The 22,486-nt window shown below is 43.6% G+C and overlaps 1 protein-coding gene across 3 annotated transcripts in view; it reads left to right on the forward strand.

Moving 5' to 3' along the window:
* Nucleotides 1-22,486, forward strand: part of IGF1R (insulin like growth factor 1 receptor) — a 167,200-nt gene that overhangs the window by 21,996 nt on the left and 122,718 nt on the right. For all 3 annotated transcript variants that reach the window (XM_027714814.2, XM_027714815.2, XM_027714816.2), the window contains exon 2: nucleotides 7,620-8,165. In XM_027714814.2, coding sequence (XP_027570615.1) covers nucleotides 7,620-8,165 — 546 coding nt within the window. The remainder of the gene's footprint in view (nucleotides 1-7,619; nucleotides 8,166-22,486) is intronic.

Below are 22,486 nucleotides of genomic sequence, written 5' to 3' on the forward strand. Positions count from 1 at the left end.
TTGGAGTATATAGTTAGCAGAGTGGGAAAAGAGAAAATTAAAGTAGGATGTGTGTGTTTTTCTAAGGGCTGTGGGAGACAATGGGAATGTGTGTGGAGAAGTTGCTTTTTAAAGTATTTGCACCAAATTTGACTGGCCTGTTTGTGACAGCACTTTTTCCTTCCAGATCTGGGCAAAAATAATTCTGTAAAAGATTGATAGGAGTGATGAGTGACTTGAGGTAAATGAATGATAATAAACTATATTTCTCAGAAATTACAAGCTACATTGCAATGCAATCTCCAGTCCTGTGAGTGTTTGGAAGATCACAGTGGTCTGGCTTTGTCCTCCAAGGCTTAACTTGTAATTAAATGGGAAAAAACCCCAAGCCCTCATCCTTGGCCTTAGATATGTTATCAAGAACGTTCTCAGGACTTATATTCAAATGGCAGCAGTTGGTTTTTGTTTGGGTTTGAGTATTCCCTTTCATGTTTGGAAAGCCTAAGATGGCAGCGTCGTGCTGGAGCTGGAAATACAGGAGTTGAAATTCAATTTTGGACTTGCTTGGCAAAATCTGAAATGATTGACATTTCCTGGATAGTGGGGTGCCTTTTATCTCTCCCCCCACACCCTGACAGATGTAGCTTCCTAAAATCTTGGTAAATGTGAAGTGGTTTATGTAGCATATTCAACAAAGAGAAGCAGTTCAGTGGGGAGGGAGGCAGCTGGAATGGCGATGTAGATTTAGTTCCCTCCTTGTTACTGGTTCTGACATCCCAAGAGGTAACACAGAAGCGGCTTCCCTGGGAAGAGATCTAGTGATTGATGTGACACATACAGGATAGGTGAGCTTAGAGAGTACAGAAATTTTGTGGGAGGTTGTGTAAGTACATTAAAGACACTAAAATATATATTTCATTCATAGTGTCACTACGGAGGCAAAACCAAGAGCTCAGTGGGTGGTGGAATCCTGTGTTAATGTAAAGTGTCATAAGCAATCTCTCCAACCACTGATTTCTGTGAACTCCACATTTAATTTCTTTGCAGAGTATGCAATTAAAGAATCCTGAGACTTCAGTAGTAATTTTTTTTTCCCCTGTGTCTGCAAATGGTGTAACTGTGCTGAAACTTTCCATGGGCTCGCAGGGAAATCGTGGTTGCTGAGCTGTTCCTTGTCAGTCTTTCTACCTTTGCCTTCCATGTTATTGAGTGGAACTACAGGAACAAACCAGGCTTAAGCCCAGGCCATGGGCTGCAGTCCCTCTCTGTTCAACGATGACTGAATAACACTTAAAGATGATTTTTCTTCAGGGCTGCGTGACAGCCCTGATGTTGTCCTTAAAATGAGCATAATACTTAGGAATAAGAATAAAGAGAGAAATTAAGGTCAAGTTATACTTTTCCCTGTTTAAATTCTGCATGGGCATCACATTTTCAGACTGTTCCCTCTCTGTTTCCACTGATATGTCCTTCTCTTCTGAGCAGTTATAGTCATGTAGGAAAGAGGTTCCTATTGTAAGTTTAGTTCCTTTTTTCTAACCTGATTCAAACCAGTTTTTTTATATAATGTGGGGATGAGGATGCTGTCATTGGTTGGAATTGGTCTTTAACTTTCAAGTGCCTTGAAGGAATTTTTTTGGAGCCCTTGGGTTTTTTGCAATGTGCCAGACAACCCCTCTGTGGAGTTGCTCCAGTAGGTAGTAAACATGTTGATATGCAGGCCATGGTAAGTTATGCAGATCTAAATCCACCCTGTGCCATAAACATGTTCTTTGTTGTTGTGAGAGAGGGATGGGAGCTCTGGAGATGATTGGCTGAAAAAGGATGCTGCCTGCTGGGAATGTGGGATGAGGGCAGCTGGACTGCAGCCACATTCAGTAGCTGCTTTGGACCCTTTCTTTATAAGGACCTGCCATAGATTAAAACTAAAAAACACATGATGAAAAGGAAGTGGCTCTGTTGGGAATAAATAACAACACTCTGCTGATCTCCCAGAAAGACCCACAGCTCTGAGCTGACATTGCTGAGGGGTGATGTGGTCAAGCCTCTTTCATTAGAGGAGTTTGGGAGAGTGCAGCGTTCCCGTGTTCGGGAACATCAGCTCTTTGCTGCCCAGGGAGCAGCAGTAGCTGTCTGGGGAAGCAGAGCTCTCCTTGGAGTGGAGTGTGCTCAGAAAAGCCATTATTGGCCAACTGAGCTGTGGTGGTGTGAGCAAGCCACTCTCTAGAAGTAGAACCAACCACAATTGTTTTTTTGTATTAAGCCTTGTAGTTCCGTCTTTGTGTAGGAAATCATCCAGCACTGCTGGTAACATACTGTGCTTGTTACCACTGTGCAGAATTTCAGGGTATAGGAGAAGTTAAGCAACCTCATGGCCTCCTTTAAAAAAAAACCCTTTTGAACCTTGTGGATCACAGGCTTCATCCTCAGAATGGGTATTTGAGCCCCTGGGCAGGAAAACAACATGGAATTAGAACAATTTTTGCACCTTTTCAGCAACCAGTGTGAGGGGATACGATACCCTTTTTAAAATGGAAATGCTGAAGGTATCCAAGCTCCCTGTTTAAGACAAACTTTGCATCTCTACTGTGAAGTAAAGGAATTTTCAAAGAAGGGAAATCAGAAGAGGGGAAACAAAGGGAAATCAGAGCATGCTGTGGGTTTACAAACCAGGAGAAAGGTGAGCGGGAGTTGATGTTGCGGTTTGCTGGTGAGATGGTCGTGGCAGGTTGTCTGTCCTGATTGTCTTTCAGAGATGTGAAGGCTGCTCAGGCTGAACAGTCTCTGTTGCCAGAGAAAGCCTGACCCAGACTGGTGTTGAAAAGGCCTCAGGCTTGCAAAAGGGATGTGCTGGATTGGCTGGTGACTCAGAGCTGCCTTGGTGCTGCTTTGTCTGAGCCTGGTGTTGAGAAAGCCCAGATAGTGGTGGTTGCTCCACCTTTAACTTCTGGCTGGTTGAGAGGGTATTGTGCAGTGTAGTACAGCCTTTTAATGCTATCCAAAAACGTAGAGAGTCAAAGGCAAGGCTTAAAATGTCAAGGAGTGTATTTTTTAAAAAAAAAGAAAACCATAAACAGTTGTGTTTCTTTAGAAGTTCTACATGAAGTAACTTGGATGAATACAGAACTGGAAGCAAGGACTGCACCATGATGAAATAACTTCTTGTAGGAAATGAATCCTTATTAAAAACAGTGGATGTGTGAACTGTCAGTGCTGCCCTTTAACACCTTATTGATAGTGAATTAGCTGTGATGAATTTAGGTGCAGCTGGGAGGTGGTGTAGCAAGCACAAGCTGTGGTAGAGAGTGAATGTTGGACAGAAGGCTTTCTGCTGCTTTGTGTGTCATAGCAGGACATTTTGGAGAAAGAAGGGTTCTTTCCAAACACTGAAGGGCAACGGGCAAGTCCTTTTAGGAGTCTCTAGTGACCTGAAGTAACTAGTGGATGTAGGTAAAGAGTGAAGAGCTGCTGCCTGGAGTAAATGACTGTTGGGTAGTAGGTTGTGATGAAATAGCAGGTGTTTATCCAGGTGGCAGTGCATTCTCCATGTCAGAATGGTTATGATCCAAGTAAACATTGGCAAACCGTAGTTGAAGTTGAGGGGAATCCACTGGATCACTACACTCCGAGCTGTGTGTTGGAGCTGGCCCAGGCTGCACTCAGTGTGTGTGCAGGGTGGGTGTGTGGCTGTGTGCTCACAGTCCTGCTCCCTGGTGTCCCAGCTGGAGCACCACTTACACAGGGACCTGCCAGGAGGTTCTGCCAGGTCAAGGGCCAGGAATTACTCTCATCATATGAACCTGTTATGTGCAATCATTTTTCCTGGTAGCTCATTGACCCCGTCTCAGTTGTGTGACCAGGCTTGGATCCGTCCTCTGAGCAGGAATGGGCTGCAGGTCCTCTGGAAGACAGTGGTGTGGAGTGGATTATTTCTATTACCTTTGGAAGTTTCCATGCCCTGCAGCTTGCCCATGGGATGCTCCCTGAAAAAAGGAGCAGAAGTGGGCTTCTTGTTGGATACCAGGTGAATCTCAGGACTTCTGCACTAAAAAGCTACTTCCAGGGGGTCATTTGTGTTCATCTGGGTAAAGAGTGCACTGCTTCTCTTCAGTATTTTACTGTACTGGGGAGTGATCTTTTTAACAAATAAATATTTTTGTCTTTAAAGAACCAATTTCTGACTCAGAATTAGGTGCTTAGTTTCGAATAAGTCTGATAAATGATAGGCAGTTTAAGGAAAGGCTTGGAAATCTGTAAGCAGCTGAATGAAAACAGCATGAATCTGACTATTGGTAATTATCCTGGGTGTTTATAATCTGCCCAGAACTAGTGGGGCAGGGTAATAAACAGCTGTTGCATTTTTATTTTCTGTTAGTGAGCAAAATAAATACATCATAGTTAATTTCCAGTTCTGAACTGAACATGAAACAAAGGCCAGTTATCCCAGTCATATAAAAAAGTTCTCTAAGCTGGGATATCCAAAACTGTTAAATGGAGTATAAATGCTCTAAAGAGCATTTTCAGTGCACTTCATTGTGTCTGACAGACCAGTTTATATTGTAAGTCCATATAGGCTTTCTCTAAAATGGGATCCAAGGAAAACACAGCACAGCCAGATGGAAATTGGAGTTGACTTTGAGCTCTGATTAATTTGTTTTTCATATAATCCTTTTCAGGGCAGCGAGAAAAACGTGAGAAAAAGATGATATATTGTGGTATAATTAACTCTGGTGAACAATGTGAACTTAAAAGACATTTCTTTAAAAAAAAAAAAAAAGCTTTAATGGGAACTGTATTTCCCAAATGTGGGGATGGACCAAGATGCTTGTCCTGTTTCACGTTTGGGTCTCTGCAGTTCTCATTATGTACGTGGAGTTCTGCAAAACATAACTCACTTCATGAACTAATGAACTAATAAGTTCTTAAATCAAAACATCAGCAGCTGCTCATCTGTGGTCAGTTCCCAGCGTTGGACCCCTTTGGACTTCATCCTTCTCCATATTAAGGGGATGAGGTTTCATAACTGAGGCAAGCGAGTGCAAACTTTTGCCATAAAGCTCTAGAAATTTCCCTGATTTATACAAAGCATTAAATATCTCAAATTAAGTAACTTTCAAGCTGAAACAATCATAAAGCTAAAAGCAGTATGACTTTGAAAGCCCAGCCTCAAACAGAGACATGAACAGATATATAATGCTTTAGTTAACGTTACTGCCATTTCTCTTACAAATTGTTCTTTAGGGTATTGTAACTCAGCTGTTTTTAAACCCATCACTCTGGAACCTTGCCTGCAAAATGTCAGCACAAGTGCAAATTTTATTTCTTTAACAAAATAAAGGGCTTGGAGCAGTTAGGCTTTCTAAACTTTTATGGCAGGAAAATAAATTTCTCTCCTTTTGCTTTGCTGCTGCAGGAGCTGTGACGTTCCCCTTGTCCTGCCAGCAGGTAGAGATGGAAACCAAAATGGTTTAATGGGAAAATCTCTGTGTGTTCCAACTTGCCTTTTTAAAACAAGAGGAGCCCAGTGTGGGAGTGTCAACACGGCCGTGTCGTTGCTGGGCTGTGCTTTGGGCTGAGGGCTCTGTCCCTGGGGGTGGGTGGAGGGATGGTGGCTTTGGAAGACAATTTCAGAAGTTGGGAGCAAGATGTGGGGAGCAGCTCATTGAAGGTATTAAATCTGGGATGAGGTTGCCTTTCCTACAGATTCAGGAGAGAGAGGCATCACTTCTGCGCTAACCAGTGCATCTCTTACCAGATCTACTGTCTTGGAGCTCTTTAAACTCCCCCTCTTCCGTCTGGCTTCTAGAGCTGGGTAATACCAACCCAGTCACTCCTTTAAGTGCTTTCCTGAAGTTGTTCAAGCCTTGACCCCCATATTCCAGGCAGTAGCATGCAATTTTTTGGCAATCAGTATGTGCTCAAATGGGGATTTCCTGTCTCACTGGACATGATGACCAAGTGGTACTGTTGGTACGTTAGTTTTGTTGTTTATTCTTTCTTTTTAAAGGTCTAGGGAATGAACTTTCTTGCAAATAGTTGCTTCAGTGCAGCAAGTCACATTTAATAGCCTCTGCTTTCAGCTTGAATCTTTACAGAAGGAAGATTAGGTAATAGTTTGTGTAGAAACATCTGTTTCCTAACAAAGATTTCGCCCTATTTTATTTTTTTATGTTGTCCCACTAACCAGAAAGTCCTTTAGTCTTTTAAAGACTTAGAAGTCTTTAAGTCCTTGTTGGGTATTAGAGTTGCTGTGGTTTTAGCTTGCTCATGTTCTGGATCCTTTGTTAGCTTAAGTTATTAGCCTTAGATAAGTGTTGTGGGATGGAAGGGCTGCTTTCTATTGTGAGCGCAATTTCTGAATCTCTGGACAATTTGTCTGGGTTAGAATTTAAGTTTTTTGGCTCCAGTGCTTGTTTAGACCTTTTCCTTGTCTGAGGAAAAGATGTTGTTAAAATAATTAAGCCTAGCGTGCATTAAAAGAGAACCTTTCCACAAAATTGAATTGCTTCGGGTTTATTTGAGTTTTGGGTTGCTTAAATAAATTGGCTTTTTGCTTTGTTTGCTTACAAGCAACTTAGTATCTATTATGGGGAATCTTTTTATCCATGTTTTCCATAGAAGGCCGGCTCTGAGGGTTTTGAAGAACAACAGCTCTCTACACTCTGTAGTTCTTTGTTTTACATCAAAGTGCAGTTTATGTGTCTAATTATTACATTATTAGTACACACTTCTTCCAGCCCCTGTAACATTGTTATTGTGAGATGTGTCTAATGTGGAATGACCTAATATATAGATTTATTAGGGAATAAATCCTTTTGGCCATTGTTTTCTTGAGAGTTCACTGAGTTCAGTCTGCTGTTTTCAAGGGGAAATTCCTCACTGTGATGCTGTGTGTTCTTGTAAACAAATTTATCCTGTGTTTCTTAGAACTCAAGAAACCTTTTTATATGTTGGTGCCAAAATTAGTGAAACTTGGTTTACGGGAACATGCAAACAGGAATTCAGTGCACTGCTACAAGTCCAAGCACTTTGTTTTCTTCCCAGTCCCAGTGCAGGAAGTGCTGACCAGCTTTCCATGGAGCTAGTATTGTAGCAGGACTAGTATTCCAAGAATTAGGGCTCGCTTGGCTCGTGACTCTGGGAAGAAAGAGCGATTTGAGGCTTAAGTTGTAACTCTGGGAAGTGTCCCCTTTGTGTCTTAAGGGGGGTGGGGAGTAGATTGGCAGTGTAATGGCCAGTGAACCACCTTCTGTATTACCTGTTCTGTTTGCAGTGATGTGGCTGCAGCCCTGCTCAGGTCACAGGAGCCATGATCTGATTTGGAGCAGAGTGTGCAGATGCATTTGGTTTGTCTTTGTGTTCCTCAGCGCAGCTCTTGTCAACAGCAGCAATAAAGCAGCATTTCTCTGTGTGCTGCGGGACACAGAGGAGCTGCCATCCCTGTGCTGCTCCTGGCAGTGCCTGTGGTGATAGGTCAGGTGCAGGTGTAAATCAAGCACTCGGGTTCTATTTTAACACTGCAACCTAATTAAGAAGTTAAAAATTTTCTGGCCACCGGAACATCCCGCTTGTGTTCCAGTTTCAGAAAGGCTTGGAAATGCCTTATTTACCGACTTTTCTTTCTCCTCTTACCTTCCCAGTTTGCGGGCCAAACGTCGACATTCGCAATGATATCCACGAGCTCAAGCGCCTGGAGAACTGTACGGTGATCGAGGGGTTCCTGCAGATCCTGCTCATCTCCAAGGCAGAGGATTATCGCAGCTTCCGCTTCCCAAAGCTCACCGTCATCACGGACTACCTGCTGCTGTTCCGCGTGGCGGGTCTGGAAAGCCTCAGTGATCTCTTCCCCAACCTCACCGTCATCCGTGGCAGGAACCTCTTCTACAACTATGCCTTGGTGATCTTTGAAATGACAAATCTCAAAGAGATCGGGCTCCACAACCTGAGGAACATCACCCGCGGCGCCATTCGCATCGAGAAGAACTCGGACCTGTGTTACCTCTCCACGGTGGACTGGTCTCTCATCCTAGATGCGGTGTCCAATAACTACATCGTTGGGAATAAACCTCCAAAGGAATGTGGGGACTTGTGCCCGGGAACGATGGAAGAGAAGCCGCTGTGCGAGAAGACATCCATTAACAACGAGTACAACTACCGCTGCTGGACCACCAACCACTGCCAGAAAAGTAAGATCTCAGTAGCTGCTGTGTTTTTGTTACCTCTCCTTGAAGTGAAGGTTTAATTTTGTGGGTTTATTTTGAGCTCTTTAGCAACTGAAACTTTTGCTCTAGCTGTGTATAGTTAACATGAGCTACCCAGTTACCACACAAATAGATTCCTCCCCAACCAGTAAAGGCTCATCTAACTTGGTTTAAAAAGCAAAACAAAACAAATCAACCACTGTAAACCCCAAACCCAACAAACTCCCTGAATTAATTCTCTGTGGAAAAGATGAAAAGTGTAAGTAGAGAACTAAAGCCATTATAGCAAAGCTGGAGCCAGTTTTAGCTCCCTTGAGGACTTTGGCAGGAGGTGGCCATCAAGTGCCATCACCTCCTTGCTAGAGGGACATTCTGTGCGTGCCAGAGCCATTGCTGTAATGAAGCTGTTGACTGGACTTACTCTTGACTGTTCTTTGCTTCCCTTGGATGCACCCTCTGAAATCCCTGTAATGGTAAATTCTGTACCTAAGAACTTGTTTACTGGCATCAGTTTGTGCAGTACAGTCGGCAGAGTCAAAGAGTCAGTGGACATCGTGACTCCTGACAAAATCATTCCTGCCTGTTTTGTACTTGTCTTTCTGATAGCAAAGTATTAGCAAAAACAAAACCTGATCTCTTCTCGCTTTTTAAAAATAGAGTAAACAAGCACATAGTTTACTCAGATAACACGATTCCATGGCAGGCTTTTTGAGTTCATCCTGGAACTTTAGGAAAGCTGAGCCCTGCAGTAGCAGGAGGGCTTAATTACAAGCAGTCGTCACTGTGCCTAAATTCCACATGGCATCTTGACCAAAGCTGCCATAGTGACAGGAAACACCACAGTGTGAGAGAAAACAGGACCAGTATAATTCAGGTTACCTTCCTTTGGGGATGTTGATTTTTCTAAAGTGGCTCATCAGTTGCTTGTGAAGCCCTCCTCGTGTTCAATTAGAACTGCAATTAAAGCAGCTTGTAGGGCAGTTTCAGTCAACACATGCCAAAAATACCTCCGGAAAAAGGCATTTGGAGTATGTGCTTTTATCAATACTTACAGGAAATAAAGTTCGTTTTTTAAACAAAGGCAAGAAAACCCCCCTAGCCTGTTACTGGGAGACTTTGTGCTTTGTCCAGGGTGAGGGGAGTGTTGTTGTGAAACGTTAGGCTTCCTCAGGCCAAATTTATGTCTTCATTAACAGACTAACTCTGTCTACAGAGGGTGACCAAGGTGATTCCTGTGCAACCTCGGTGCCTTCAGTGGTTTGAATGGATGTAACCAGAGCGTATTTAATGAGATACAACGACTTACTTGCTTTCTGTTGTGTGCTCTGGCTGTTTGGAGTAGACAGAAGTAATGTGCAAAAAACCCCTTTTGGCTTCTAGGGGAATGTTAAAATAATTTGGATCCCAAATGCACATGAGAAGAAATCTGTTTAAATAAAATGAGGTCACAGTTAGACTGTGATAGCAAGACTTTGAAGGCAAGGGTGTAGATAACATTTTTTTTTTCCCCTATATGCTTTCATCTCCTTTCGTGGGAGATTGTGAAGAAGAAAGCAAGTATTGGAAACGAGCCTTGAAGGGCTTGTTATGAGCATTACACTGTGGAAAAAACCATCAGGTTTAGAGTATCTTAGGGTGCAGAGCATATAAAGAAATGATCAAGTTCTAATCAATAAAAGGAGTGAGAAAATTTGGACCTATTTTAATTTGTTTGTTGTGATAAGCCACTGACTTGGAGGAAGAGGACTTCAAATTTGCTAGCCATTCATCTAAAAAAGAAAACAACCCCAAAGTACTCCTGTTCTGAAGGAAAAGAAGGGAGGTATAAATGTGCAGTTGCTCCAAAGGAAGCTTTTTGTCTCTCCTGTTAGATTGCTTGGGTGCTTTGGCACTGCACTCCTGATCTGGAGAGGACTCTTGCAGTACAGAGTCACCCCAGACACGAAAAAGAATAGAAGCAAGGACTTGTCACTTCCTGAGTGTTTCAGTCTGCATTTTCCTACCAGTAGAGATCTGACACCTCTGTTATTTTCCAGGGAATATTTTTCTAGTGTAGTATCTAATTTAACCCTGACATTCTCCTTGTGCGTCACAGTCATGTTAAGCTGAAAATGTTGTCTGTCACTCAGGGTTCCTCCATGCCTTTTTATTTTCCTTTGCTCTGGCTCTGTGGAGGAGTGTGTATTAAATCTCTCTTGTCCTTGTTTAGGTTTTTACGCTGAAAGATCTGAAGTTGGCGGGTAAATGCTGTGTGGGAACACTCGGTACTTTAAGTAGCCTGGCTTCTGTTTAATTTTGCCGTTGAGTGGAAGTTGGTTTTTTCCTTCTTTTTCTCGCTCACAAACGAAGGAAGAAGCTTGTGCTTCCTTCAGTATAACTTGTGCAGGAACAATGAGGAGGGAGGGAAGGATATGCTGTGTTTGACATAAAATAATCCATGGACATTTGTATAGAAGAGCGAGCCACAAAGCAACTGTAACTTCAATTTGTTTTTTATATTTAAGGTTGAGCATAAAGCGTCAGCGGCTTCGCTGCCAGTTTGGTTGCCCTGGTTTCTGTGTAGTGTACATTCCTTTACCTTGGAGTGCCCCAAGGCAGCAGCAATACTAGTTTGCTCTCTTTGGAGCTGCAGCACGTTGTGTTGGGCTTGGCACGCTCTCATCTCTCTGACTTGCACCTACTTTTGTTTTGGTGTATCAAATACCAGCTGTACCTCCCTGGAGCTGCAGGTCCACATAGAAGAACCCTTCAAGATAAAAGGAGAGGACTGAAGTTGTTTGTTTGCAGCAGGAGTTGTGCTTTGGGGCACAGGTGGAGACGGAAAAGACAAAAGCTGAGCGGCCAGACAGACAAATAAGATTATGGCCTTCTGTGTTTTTTTTTTCTGGCAGTTGTGACTGCTGGAGAGGCTTCTGGAAGCTGCCTGCACCTTGCTCAGGGATTGGTGTGAGAACCAGAAAAACTGTGTCTGACGCATTCGCTTTGCCTGTCCAGTGGTCTGCTGTAAAGAAAACTTGGGTTGTTTTCTATATTCCTCTTGCTGATGACTAAGTTTTGAGGTCTGTTCCCTTGGTCACTAGGCCTTTCCAAGCCTGCAGACACCAACTGTAAATTATACCCTTGAAAGCCTGCCTGGAAGTTCAAGATCCCTTGTCCACCATAACCCTTGTGCTCTTTTTCAAGCAAGTCCAGCTGACTCTTCCTAAAACACTGTTGGGATTGCAGGGGCCATAAGAAATGAACTGGGTAAACTCCTTATTTGGGAAAGTAATAGCAAACCCAGCAGTTAGCTGTATATGTGATATACGGTGTTCAGGTGGGATTTTTTTGTTGTGCCTTTTAAACTTCACCTGAACTGGGGGGATAGTGGACAGATAATTAAGTTGGAGATTCTCTGTCAAGTATTAGCTGAAACGCTTCCTTTCATACTCAGAGAAAAGAAAGATGAGGAATCTGGTTCTGGGGGGACACAGATATCTGTGGAGGAAGGGGGATACTGAGTTCAGCTGCTGCTTCTGTGTGAGGCAATGAGAGCACAGTCTGGGTTCTGCCCTTGTGAGAGAGCAATTTATAGCTCCCCTATTCCCCAAAGGGGGTGGAATAGCCATGCTTCCTGTAAAAGCAATGATGGTGAATATCTGAAGTGCGTGAGGGAGCTTTAAGATTAGATTTGCCACTGGCATGAAAAAAAGGAGGTGTAAATTGGCCTTGTAGAGAGGACATGGATTAGGGCCGTGAGCACTTGGTTCAGAACATACGAATGTGACATGAGAAACAATAGCTCACGTAGACCCTGCTTCCAGAACAACAGGAGAAAACTTCAGCTTCCCAACGTGTGAAACTGAGGACCATGGCAAAGGCATGTGAGGATTTGGAGGCTGATAAAGAAGCAGATGGCAGCTGAGCACAAAGTGTTTTTAATGAAAATGTATCCCTATTCCTTTCTGAATTGGTTTGACAATGGCCCGAAAAGATACCCGGTGTGTGAGGAGCGGGAGGGAGGGAATGACAGTGAGTGGGAAGAGTGGTCCATATGTGCCTTCTACTAAAATGTTTAAACATATGGAGACAGTAACATGATGTATTCTCACAAATATTCGGGATCTGCTCCTGTTTGTTTACACGGAGCTCAGCGGATAATGCAGTTGAGTGGTATCGGTTGACATGGCTCCATTGACTTGTGCAGCACTCACAGTGTGTGCCAGCTGGGAATCTGCTCCCTCTTCATTCAGCAGACTAGTGGGGAAAACCATGTGCTGGACTTTTTTTTCCTCCCCTGCTCTCTTTCTTGTTTCCTCCTCTCTGAGGAGTATTCACTGTATTCCCCTGTCCTTTAGAAATACTGAACACACGTGAACACGAGGAGAGGGGAAGAAATTGGGACCCAGAGATGCTGAATCAAATTACTCTTATTTTGCTTTAAGTTACATTTGCATGCCTTTTTTTTTTTCCTGTTTGCTACTTCCTTTAAACTTTCTGTTTGTTTTTTTTCCTTAAACCCTGAAATATAGTAGATATTGTGTATATCACAACATGCTTTCAGTTTTACTCTTTCATAAGCAAATTAGATGTGCTTTAATGTGAAGTTGATCTATGTAACACCAATCCTGCCTTTGTTGGTTTAAAAAAAATAAGTAGCATAAAAACCTGACCATATTTTGAAATGGACAGGTTGTTTGTTGGTTGTGTTCGGTTGGTATGCAAACTCTCCAGCAAATAAACATCTCCTGAAAGGAAAAAACAGACCAAAAAGAAAAATAATTGTAAAAGGCACAGTTGGTGTCACTGAGTTAGAAAAATCTGGAGCACGTTAAAAAAAATTTGTTAGTGTTTTCCTTCTGAATGAAGTTTTTTGCTGACTTTCGCTCCCCTCCTGAGAAGTCTGCTCTCCAGCCAGAGGTTTCCCAGAATTTTTATTATGGCTGTGAGAGCATATTTAATTAGTAAGCTGGAATGGCCACAGAGCAGTTTAGGCCAATCTGCAGTTAATTACTGTAGCAGTGGTTTATATTCTGAGAAAAGGGCTAAAATTAAACAAATGTATACTTGCCATTTTTCTTTGTTCTGTTGTGAAATGCCATAACCTGGGAAGGATCTCTTGAATCTTGCAGCCTGCACTAGTCACTGGAAACTAAGTGCTAATGTTGAATACTCATCTTGGCTTCCTGGTTTCTTTTGGCATAAAGGTTTGTAGAGGACTGTTTGTTTTGAGAGGTCTTTAAATTTGGGAGTTTTACTTTCCAGTACTGAGACACGATGCAGCGAACTTGGTCCACTGCTGACACTTTGCTACACGCTTGGAAAAAAAAAAACCCGATTAACAAACTTTTAAAAATACTTTAAAAAAATTAGAAATTTTCCCTGTGTTTTGGAATAAAGAATAACAAAAAGTTTGAAGTGGTCTTCAAGGGTTTTGAAAATTCTTTGTGTCTTTCCTACTCACAGGTAAACACACACACTTTCATCTTAAGAAGACATTGTATTTCTTTGACTTGCTTTGTCAGTCCAGAGGTGTTTCTGGTCACCAAGTGATGTGTAGCCACATTCCCTGCTATTGGAGAAATTTATTTCTTTTGTTGTCATTTCTGATGATGGGAAGGGGAAGTCCATGTGTTGTGGAATGATGCAGTAAATGTTGCTCTGATTTCAGTGGCACTGCCATTCCTTGTAAGCGATGGGGTGGTTAAATGAGTGTACCCGGTTACTCTGGGTAATGTAAACTCTGTTTTACATGGAGACCATTCTGATGGATGTGCTTGAATTGTCTCTTACCAAGAAACCATTTCACCATCAGAAGAAAAACTGCAGAAATATAACTGGAGGTCACTGATAGGAAATGGGAATTCCCTGGTTTTCTGGGTTGCATGTGTGTTAATTCCTCAGTTGTTTCCCTGATGCTGGGTGCTAAAGGGTGGGGAAGAAAAAAGAGTGCCACTCCTTCCTACAGGAAGATCCAAAAGCATCCCCAGATATCACACTGTGTGCGTGACAACCTTCCAAAGTGCAGTGCTTGGAAAGAAGTCCTGGTCTAACCTCCCATTGTAGAGAGGCTCGTGGGAGAAGGGAATGACTCTGTACCCTAAGGGGCCTGAGGTTGTGGAGCAGAGGGGAGAGGAGCTGATGTGTGTGACTCAGTGAGAATTTCTAAGATGTTGTTTATTTATTTCAAAGTTAAAAAAAAAAAGAGCTTTAAAATCTCAGTAACATCCTGAAGGTACTTGCAGAGTACTATGTGTTAGTGATGGTTCAGAGATGTGATAATCTGGTGCTAGCTGGAGTCAGAAACAGAACACTTTTGGTTTTATTTCTGCAATACTTTGCTGTTCTTGGCAACTTGCTTTCATCCCAGAGCAGGGTGAGGGTGATGCCTTCTTTACAGAATTTTTTGGTTTACCTTCCTGTGCAGCAGAGCCACATTAAATCTGTGCAATTAAAGACACACCTAAACTTGAACCAAAAGCTTTGATTAACGTGCATTTCCAGGTCCCATTGATACATATTAGACAAATGTTTGATAATAGATTAGACAATTGTATTGGATGGTTAATTAGATCTAATGTAAGGCTTTAATTTTATGATGAATTTGCAAAACAGCTGGGAGCTGGGAATAGCTAGCAGTGTTATAGGGAAAATGTCAGGGAAATGTCAAGTGTAAAACCAGAAGAAAGCTGTGTTTTTGCTGTGCTCTTGCAAATGTCGCAGGGACAAGGCAAACTCAGCCTGGCTTAGTGTTTCCTGCAGTTCCCTGTGGCTCTTATCCGTGCAAAGAGTCCGGCTTGTTGGTTTTCCTGGGGATTTCTGTTTTGACAGGTGATGCTCGTGTGGATGTCAAACGAGGGGTGAGCTTGAGCTGCAGTGTTTTTATCCTGGTGGGGGCCCTAAAATGATCTGTCCTCCACCCAGCTGTCCATTTCCATGGAATGTATAGAAATAATCTCTTGTGATGACTGACCTGCAGTCGAATTTGGCTGAAATAGGCTGAAGGGGGTTTGGAGGGGCGTGTGAGCCAAGCCACTAAACTTACCAGCTGACTTTTCCTAGGAAGGAAGGGTAAAACTTAGGTTCAATCCTGGATAGGAATCACATTCTCTAAAACTTTTGAATAGGAAGAACCATTTTTTCCTGTTTTTCCTTCCCCAAACACACATGAATGTAGGAATGAATAGTCCTTAAGCGTTTTCATAAATTGTTTTTAGGTGGCAAACAAGTTTTTCAGTGTTCAACAGTCATGAAACAGCCTTTGTGTAGCCTTCCTTCCCACTAATAGTGGGATTTCCTTCTCAAGTCTGTTTATGGCTCTGAGAATTAACTTCTGATAAAAAGATGCTGGGATAATAATATGTTAATACAGACTGTTGAATTGCCTTTTCCTTTGGAGGTGAACTCAGCCCGGTTCAGTTGTGACTGTCTCTTCCTCCCCCTCCCCGGTGCAGTTTGCAGTGTTTGGAATGGAATGTGCATGTGCTCTCAGCCCAGCGCTAAAAATGAGCTAGCAAGGAGTTTGCCCACCATGAAATGGGGAGGGTCTGAGGTGCTTTTTAAAGCTGGAAACCATCCTCTCAATTTTTTTTGTTTACTGTTTCTTGCTGGGCAAAGTGAACGTGTGGTTGGGTACCTGCCCAAAGTACAGTTCTCTGTGCCCCAGCTCATTATTGAGTGTGTCTCTGTAGCCCTTGACAGTGCAGGAGAGAATGAACTCAGCACAGGACTTGAGGGTCCTGCTTGGAAAGGCTGGATTTTTTGGGAATTTGGTGGCTGATTTGCACGTTCAGAGGGATTCAGGAGGCAACTCAAAGTTCTCGTGGTTGCTGGTTAAAGTTCAGCTTATGCTCTGAGGTGGATCAACCTTCTTTGTCCACCAGTGTGACCCTCCTGATGTGTTTTTTCCTGGTTGCAACACCCTGGGTTAACAGGCTCTTAAGTGTTCCCTCCTTCATAAACACTGCTCCGAAGCTGTCCAGACTCATCTCTTCCCAGCGCACTCATCGTCCCCCCAGTAATGGCTTCTCTAACTTTTTACTCAGTTATGGGGTCTGTTTGTCTTAAATCGGGTTTTTTCCCCCCCGGTTGATGTGTGAGGGATGTAGATGGATGATTAAAGGTTATAGTTTTGGGAAATGATGCCATTTAGGAAGCATGTTTGAAGTGTTGAGCGCGCGGAGCGAGTCTTTTATATCAACACGGGCCTTGGGAGAAGGAGATGTTTTTCTATGTATAGAAACTTCCCGTATAGGATGGCAAGAGGAGGTTGCAGGGGGGTTGCCTGTCTCTTTAAGTGGGTTTATAATTGGCTAGGAATTTTTGTCAGCTTAGTCACTGCAGCATTCAGCGGATGAGGGAAAAAAACCACAGGCCCCAACCGTTACGGCCCTGGATAGGCTCTGTCATCCCAAAGGAATGCATGTGAACAAAACACTTTGTGCGGTGCAACCGTTGGCCTAAACAGTATTGCATTCTTAAAGCAGGCTCTGAGTCACATGGAGCAGATGGATTGTTTCACTAAAATGGAAGTTATGTATCACTGAGCGCTCGGATCGAGCTTTTAAGTGTGGTTCCAATAGGTCACGATGTGTGAGGGTGATGAAGGGGTGCAAAGGGTGGCGGGGGGGGGGGGGAATCAGCTCCTTGTTTTGTGGTTGGAATTGCTTCTGTGGCCTTAAAAAGGTAGGAAAGTGTTTCAGTTTGTTAATTACTGGGCTGGCACACCGGCCTCAAGGGTTCTCTCTAGATTTCAGACAAGTCTTAATTCTGAGGCACTTTATTTCATGCTGCCCAAACTAATCCAAAGGAACCCCTGTTTTGGGGGGACAAGGAGGGGGAAAAACCCCAAACTAAACCCCAAACCTGTTGGCTCTTCTCCCAATGAGACCAGCTGCTCCAGTCTTCTTCCCCACCCTGCCAGGCTTTTGCCCCCAAATCTTCCTTCAAGCCGTTCTCTCCAGAGCCGGGAGTACATTGATTAGTGAGGGAGTAGTTCTGTCTCCCAGGGTGCCTCTATTTGGCTTTATCTCTTCCCTTCGAGGGATTCGGAAGGATCTGATAGGAGCCTTCCCAGTCTCCAGCCTTTAAAGCGTGCAGGGGAGGAGCTGTGACTTCTGGCTAAACTAATTCAGAGCTGTCAACTGGGGTGGTTTTTTAATTATTTTTTTTCCCTTCCTGTTTTGTGGGGAATCCTCTTTAAGGAGTGCTCTAGGATTTAGTGGAAAACCCGGCCTCCAGTTGGTCGATATTGACAACTGCTGTCACTTGGCAGCCTGTGGCTGGTGGGAGAGCAGCGAGTTTGGAGGTTTTAATCCGGTTATCACCAAGGCAGGTGTTTCGGAATTAGTGCCTCCCCATGTAGTATTAATTGAATCTTAAATCATTACAGCACAAAGGGGAAACATTGACTGAATTCCCTTCCATCTCTGGAGCTTTCCTGGTGAAGGCAGCACATGAATAGGGGCTCTCTGTTCGGGGAGATGGTTCTCTTTCCAAGTGCCTGGTGAAGGGTGTTTGGCAGAATCAGAACTGACTGGTCCACGTGAAGCGCTACATGTAGAACCCAAATTGCAGTGAGTCACTGTCTGCTCTGTCTTTTGTGATCTGGGAGTCTGGGATAAAGTACTGCAGTGGGTGTTAACAGATAAAACCAGTATGCAAATCCTTAATTCAGAGATGAAGGCTTCTTCCTCTTCCACTCACTGCAGTTGTTTGTCTGTGTGCATCCGTTTCTCTCTGGAGAAAAGAAATTAAAATAATCAGTAATACCTTGCACCAGGAGATGAAGAGAGTGGTGGCAGGGAAAACAAATACCGCTTCCAGCGAACCAGCTGTAGAGAGATTTTAAATTCAAGGGCTGCTTTAGGATATCAAGTGGTTTACAGGAGAATATAAGTAATTGGAATTTATCTTACAGATGAAAAAAATCATAGTCTTCCCAGGCAAAAAAATTACTCTTTTCTGCCCTTAGGGTGCTTCTTTGAATGGTTAGAATTGTCTGCACCTGGCAGATGATCTTTTAAGGAGAAAAGTGAAGTAGAGGTGTGAGAGAGTGTTTTTGGAGTGGGCATGCAGTGGGAATCTTTCAGCTTGGCAGTGCCTGGTGACAGGACAGACCACTGAAGGCTGTGGTGATCACAGGTCCCAGCCTCAGCTTCTTGCCTCTAAAAGGAACATTTTGCTCTGTGAATTGGCATTGGTGTTTTAATCATGGCACTGTTTTAATCATACTGGGATCTGTGTGTGTCCCTGTCCTGTGCTGTTCATGCTCTGGATTTTGGATATGGTGTCCATGTGCTTTCAGGTTATAAATTCAACATCATGCATGTAGTAGTACCTCAAAACCTCAAGCTGTGAAGCTTTCTCGCTCTTCTTGTCTCCTTACTAAGTGTTTATTGGAATGGTAGCCAGCCTGGGATGAGGGAGGAGGTGGAAACACCGTTCCCCAACACGGGGCTCACCCGTCTCCATAAATGGTGCAGAGCTCCTTGTGGATCCTCCAGGAGAGGCCCTTGTTTACAGTGAATGTGCTGTAGTGGGGTTACTTCAATGACATGGCAGAGCAAGAGGCAAATCCATTTGCTTTTGTGGGTGTGCTGAGTGGGCTGCATGATCTGACCTGCATGTGAGGGTGCTGTCTGGACAAGGCACGTCATGAGCAAGTGGACAGCTATTTTGCAATGTTATCCTGCTCATTCTTCCAGTATCCAGGAGACACCGGAATTGGTGCGAATAACTGTGCTGTGCCTGGTTGAACACAGTGCCCTAAAGCAGGAGTTAAAAAACCCCTAAAAGGACACATCCCCACCCCCAGTTTCCTCCCAGCTTGCGTTCCCAGCGACAGCAGCAAGTGTGGCAGTAACTTGCCTGGTTCTCCTGTCTTCCTTTCCAGGCCTCTGCCTTTGCTGTTCTCCCCTTCCAGCATGGGTTTGGGAATGTGGGAGCCTTCCCTTTGCCTGCCTGGCCATTACTGCTGTTCTCTGCAGCAGCAGCAGCACAGAAATGATGTGCCTGTCCAGTCCATTCTGCTGCTGCTTGGTAAACTAATGAGCAGAGGCACTGCAGCTGCCAGGAGGAATTCCTTTCCAGCAGTTCTGCGAGAAAAGTCAGCAGGATTAGGGCCTGGTTCAAACTTGATTGTTCAGCATATCTGCTATGCAAACCATTTGGGTGAGGGAGAGAGCAACCAGAGTGGCAACCAACTTTGCTTGAGGCAGAAACGAGCTGTGGGAACAAGGAGGAGACTGTCTTGTCTTTATAAACCTTAGTGCTGCTTAGAGCATTTTGGTGTGTTTGACTACAGACATATATGTATATGTACTTTTTTTTCCTCTTCTCTGGAACAACACCCCAAGTTAGTGTCTGTCCTGGCTTAGAGGAAACAATTATTTCAAAAGCCTTTCTTAATAGCTCTCCTAATCACCTTGTGAGCTGCTCTGATGTTCTGCTGTTTGGATGTGCCTGCTCGTGCCAGATCGTGCACTGGATCTCACAGTCCTGGAGCACCTACTTAGTTATCTATCTAGGCAGGGAGCATTGGGGCACCTCCCAGGTATTTAAAAATAGAAATAAACATCTCCTGCTCGCTCTTCCTTCCCTGATTAAATTTATAGAGTTTGTGTTGGGCTTGTTTTGGTTTGTGTGGGTGAGTGGGTGTGTCTTGTGGATGAAGAATTAATTGTGAGGGAGCTGGAGTCAAAGGAATATGTTTGTACGTTAGTTTGGAAGCTGCGAGGTCTTTGGTCATTTTGCTTTATTGAGTCACTTTACATGAAGGTTCTGCTTTCTATGCTTTCAACTTTATTTTGGGTGGTTTTCTTTGGTTCCCAGTGACTGTGTAGTGACCTGTTGCTGCAGTGGGAAGCTGCAGTCCCAGCAGTGGGAGGTGATCTCTTGGGCCATTGCCATGAAGCATTTGAGGATCTGGAGACAGACCTGGAGTTGCGGGTACAGAAGGTAGATTTTGTCATGGTGCTGTTGGAAAGACATTCTGGAAGCAGGAACTTTCTAGGATATGATTGTTGAAGTGTAGTGACTGTAATACCAACAGAGGAAGAGTCTACAGATGTGATTACAGTACTGTGTCCTTGAGCAAAATTAGGTGAAGGAGGTATTCCACTCTTCTTTAATTTTCTTGTTAAGTGCTTTGTTGTGCTGGTAATTTTTTTCCATTCTTGTGAAGCAGGTGTGGTTTAACCTACCTACATGCTGCAGTAATAAACACTGAGTGTTGTGTGTAATACATGGAAAATAAGATTAGCAGAAATAATAAAAACACGGTGTTTGTGCTGCTGCAGATGAGAGAGCTAATGGGACAGCCAGGGGCAAGTGATGAACCAGTTAAACAGGGACCAGGCACTCTGGTTTAGCAAGCCCTTCTCTTCTGAACACAGCCATGGGTACAAGTTAGACTGTGATTACAAACTTGTTTGTTTGACTTTGCCTCAGTGCTCCCTGAGCCAAGCTGCTTTAATTATATGAGGGAATTGCTTCTCAAAATGACTTCCAGATAAATCATTATCTGTACTTGAATGACTCTTACATCTGTAGCAGTCTTGTCTCCAGGTGAGGAAAGTATTCCTGAGGGTCTTTTCTGTGTGCATTTCCTTGGGAAGGCCTCTATTGACATGTTTCAGTCAGTTTTCTCACTACCTATTGCACGGGACTAGGTAAGAAAATAGTCATTGTAGAGAAAACTGTTTTGGGCCAGATGGTCTGTTTTATGGCATGGAACATAGAGGGCTGTTTGATTTCTTACATCCTTTACTCCTGCCACTTCAGGCTGTGCCTGGAGGGGACAAAGTGTTTGGTGTCTCGAGTCACAGTGGCGCAGCTCTCGGCAGCTGAAGGTAAAGCCTAGACTGAGATTGGTTTGAGAGGCCCGTCCTCACCAAGGGAACTTTGATCAAGGAAGCATCTCTTGTTCCTGTCATGTTCTTACCCTCTGGACATTCTGCCAAAACAGGTTTGCAAACCAGGGCTTCTACATTAGTGCTGAGTATTTTGCTCTGAATGCGTCATGCCCCATCCTAGGACAATATTGATAAAATAAAAGGCATCCTCCAATTTATTTTTGAAGGATTTTTGTATATGTATCAACTTTCTGTCACTGACAGAACTGTCCTGCAGCCTTGCCACTGATTTTTTTTTAATCTTGTTTCCTACTCCTTGTGTCATAAGTGTGGGGTTTTTTCCATGAAGCAGTGGGGTCGTGTTGTAACGTAATATTTGGATTCTCATTTTAACGATTTACGTGCACTATCAACATTTCCTTTGAATAAAACAAAAGAAAGATGAGTTTTGGGTTTGTCAGTGAGGTACTGATTGATTTGATTTCTCTTAAGAAGTGTTCTGGTCCAGGGGCTCTCTGATGGGTGGTCTGACAGCTCAAATGGAAGGTGCCTGAAACCAGCAGCTCTGTTTGAAAATCTAGGCCAGAGGATTTTGCCAAGTGTAAACATTGTCTCATGGTGTGAAAAACAACCAAACAATTTTGGTTCATTAATATAATTTACTTGAAGACAGACAATGCACTTGACGTGGCTGTTTATACCCGGGTTTTTGTGCCATTCATATATCTGATTGGTTTTTAAATGGGTTGGTTTAGAGCAGGCCAACCAGAAGTGGCTTTTATAATCCATAGTAGTAATTCCTAGATTCTACAATTACACTGGATTTATTTATTTAAGCAGGCACCTTATAATTAATCTTCCAGTTGGCTTTGACAGCAGTTTCATTGGGCCTTTCCATTGCTTTTTTTTTTCCTTGGATAAGCCTGAAAGTCAGAGAGCCTTTGATTATTGCAGCTATTTCTGCAGGTAGCTGGAAAAAATCCCCGGCTTAAATGTGGAATTGGGTTCCATTCTGTCCCTGTTGGAGCCAGAGGTGGGCAAACATAGGGATTTCACTGTGTTCCATGGCAGAAGTTCCAAAACCAGCCTCTGGATCTTGGTGATCTGCCCTAGAAGCAGAGGGAGGAGGGAAAGATGCTGAATGTGTTTCCCAGCAGGGAGTGATCTCCTTTCTTTCCACCTCCCACATGGACCTGAACAGCACCTGAGCTGGGTCTGGCTCGTGCTGCTGCTCCCAAATCTGTGTTTAAAATGTCAGTCTCTTCAGTCTCTCCCCGTGTGTGAATCCCCCTTGGATTTTGGGGGCTCGGGAGCAGTCTCCCCCCTCCTGGGTCACATGACTGCAGTTGGTTTGTGGGATCTCCCCAGTCCCGTGTGTTCCCCAGGGTTTGTTGTTGTCAGACCTCATTTTACCCCCCACGCCCTTCATCCTCTTTTGTTAATCCATGAGTTTTGGGAATGTCTGAATAGTGT

This window comes from Pipra filicauda, unplaced genomic scaffold, assembly GCF_003945595.2.
Source record: "Pipra filicauda isolate LSUMZ 115617 unplaced genomic scaffold, ASM394559v2 scaffold70_size2993248_pilon, whole genome shotgun sequence".
NCBI classification, from domain to species: domain Eukaryota; kingdom Metazoa; phylum Chordata; class Aves; order Passeriformes; family Pipridae; genus Pipra; species Pipra filicauda.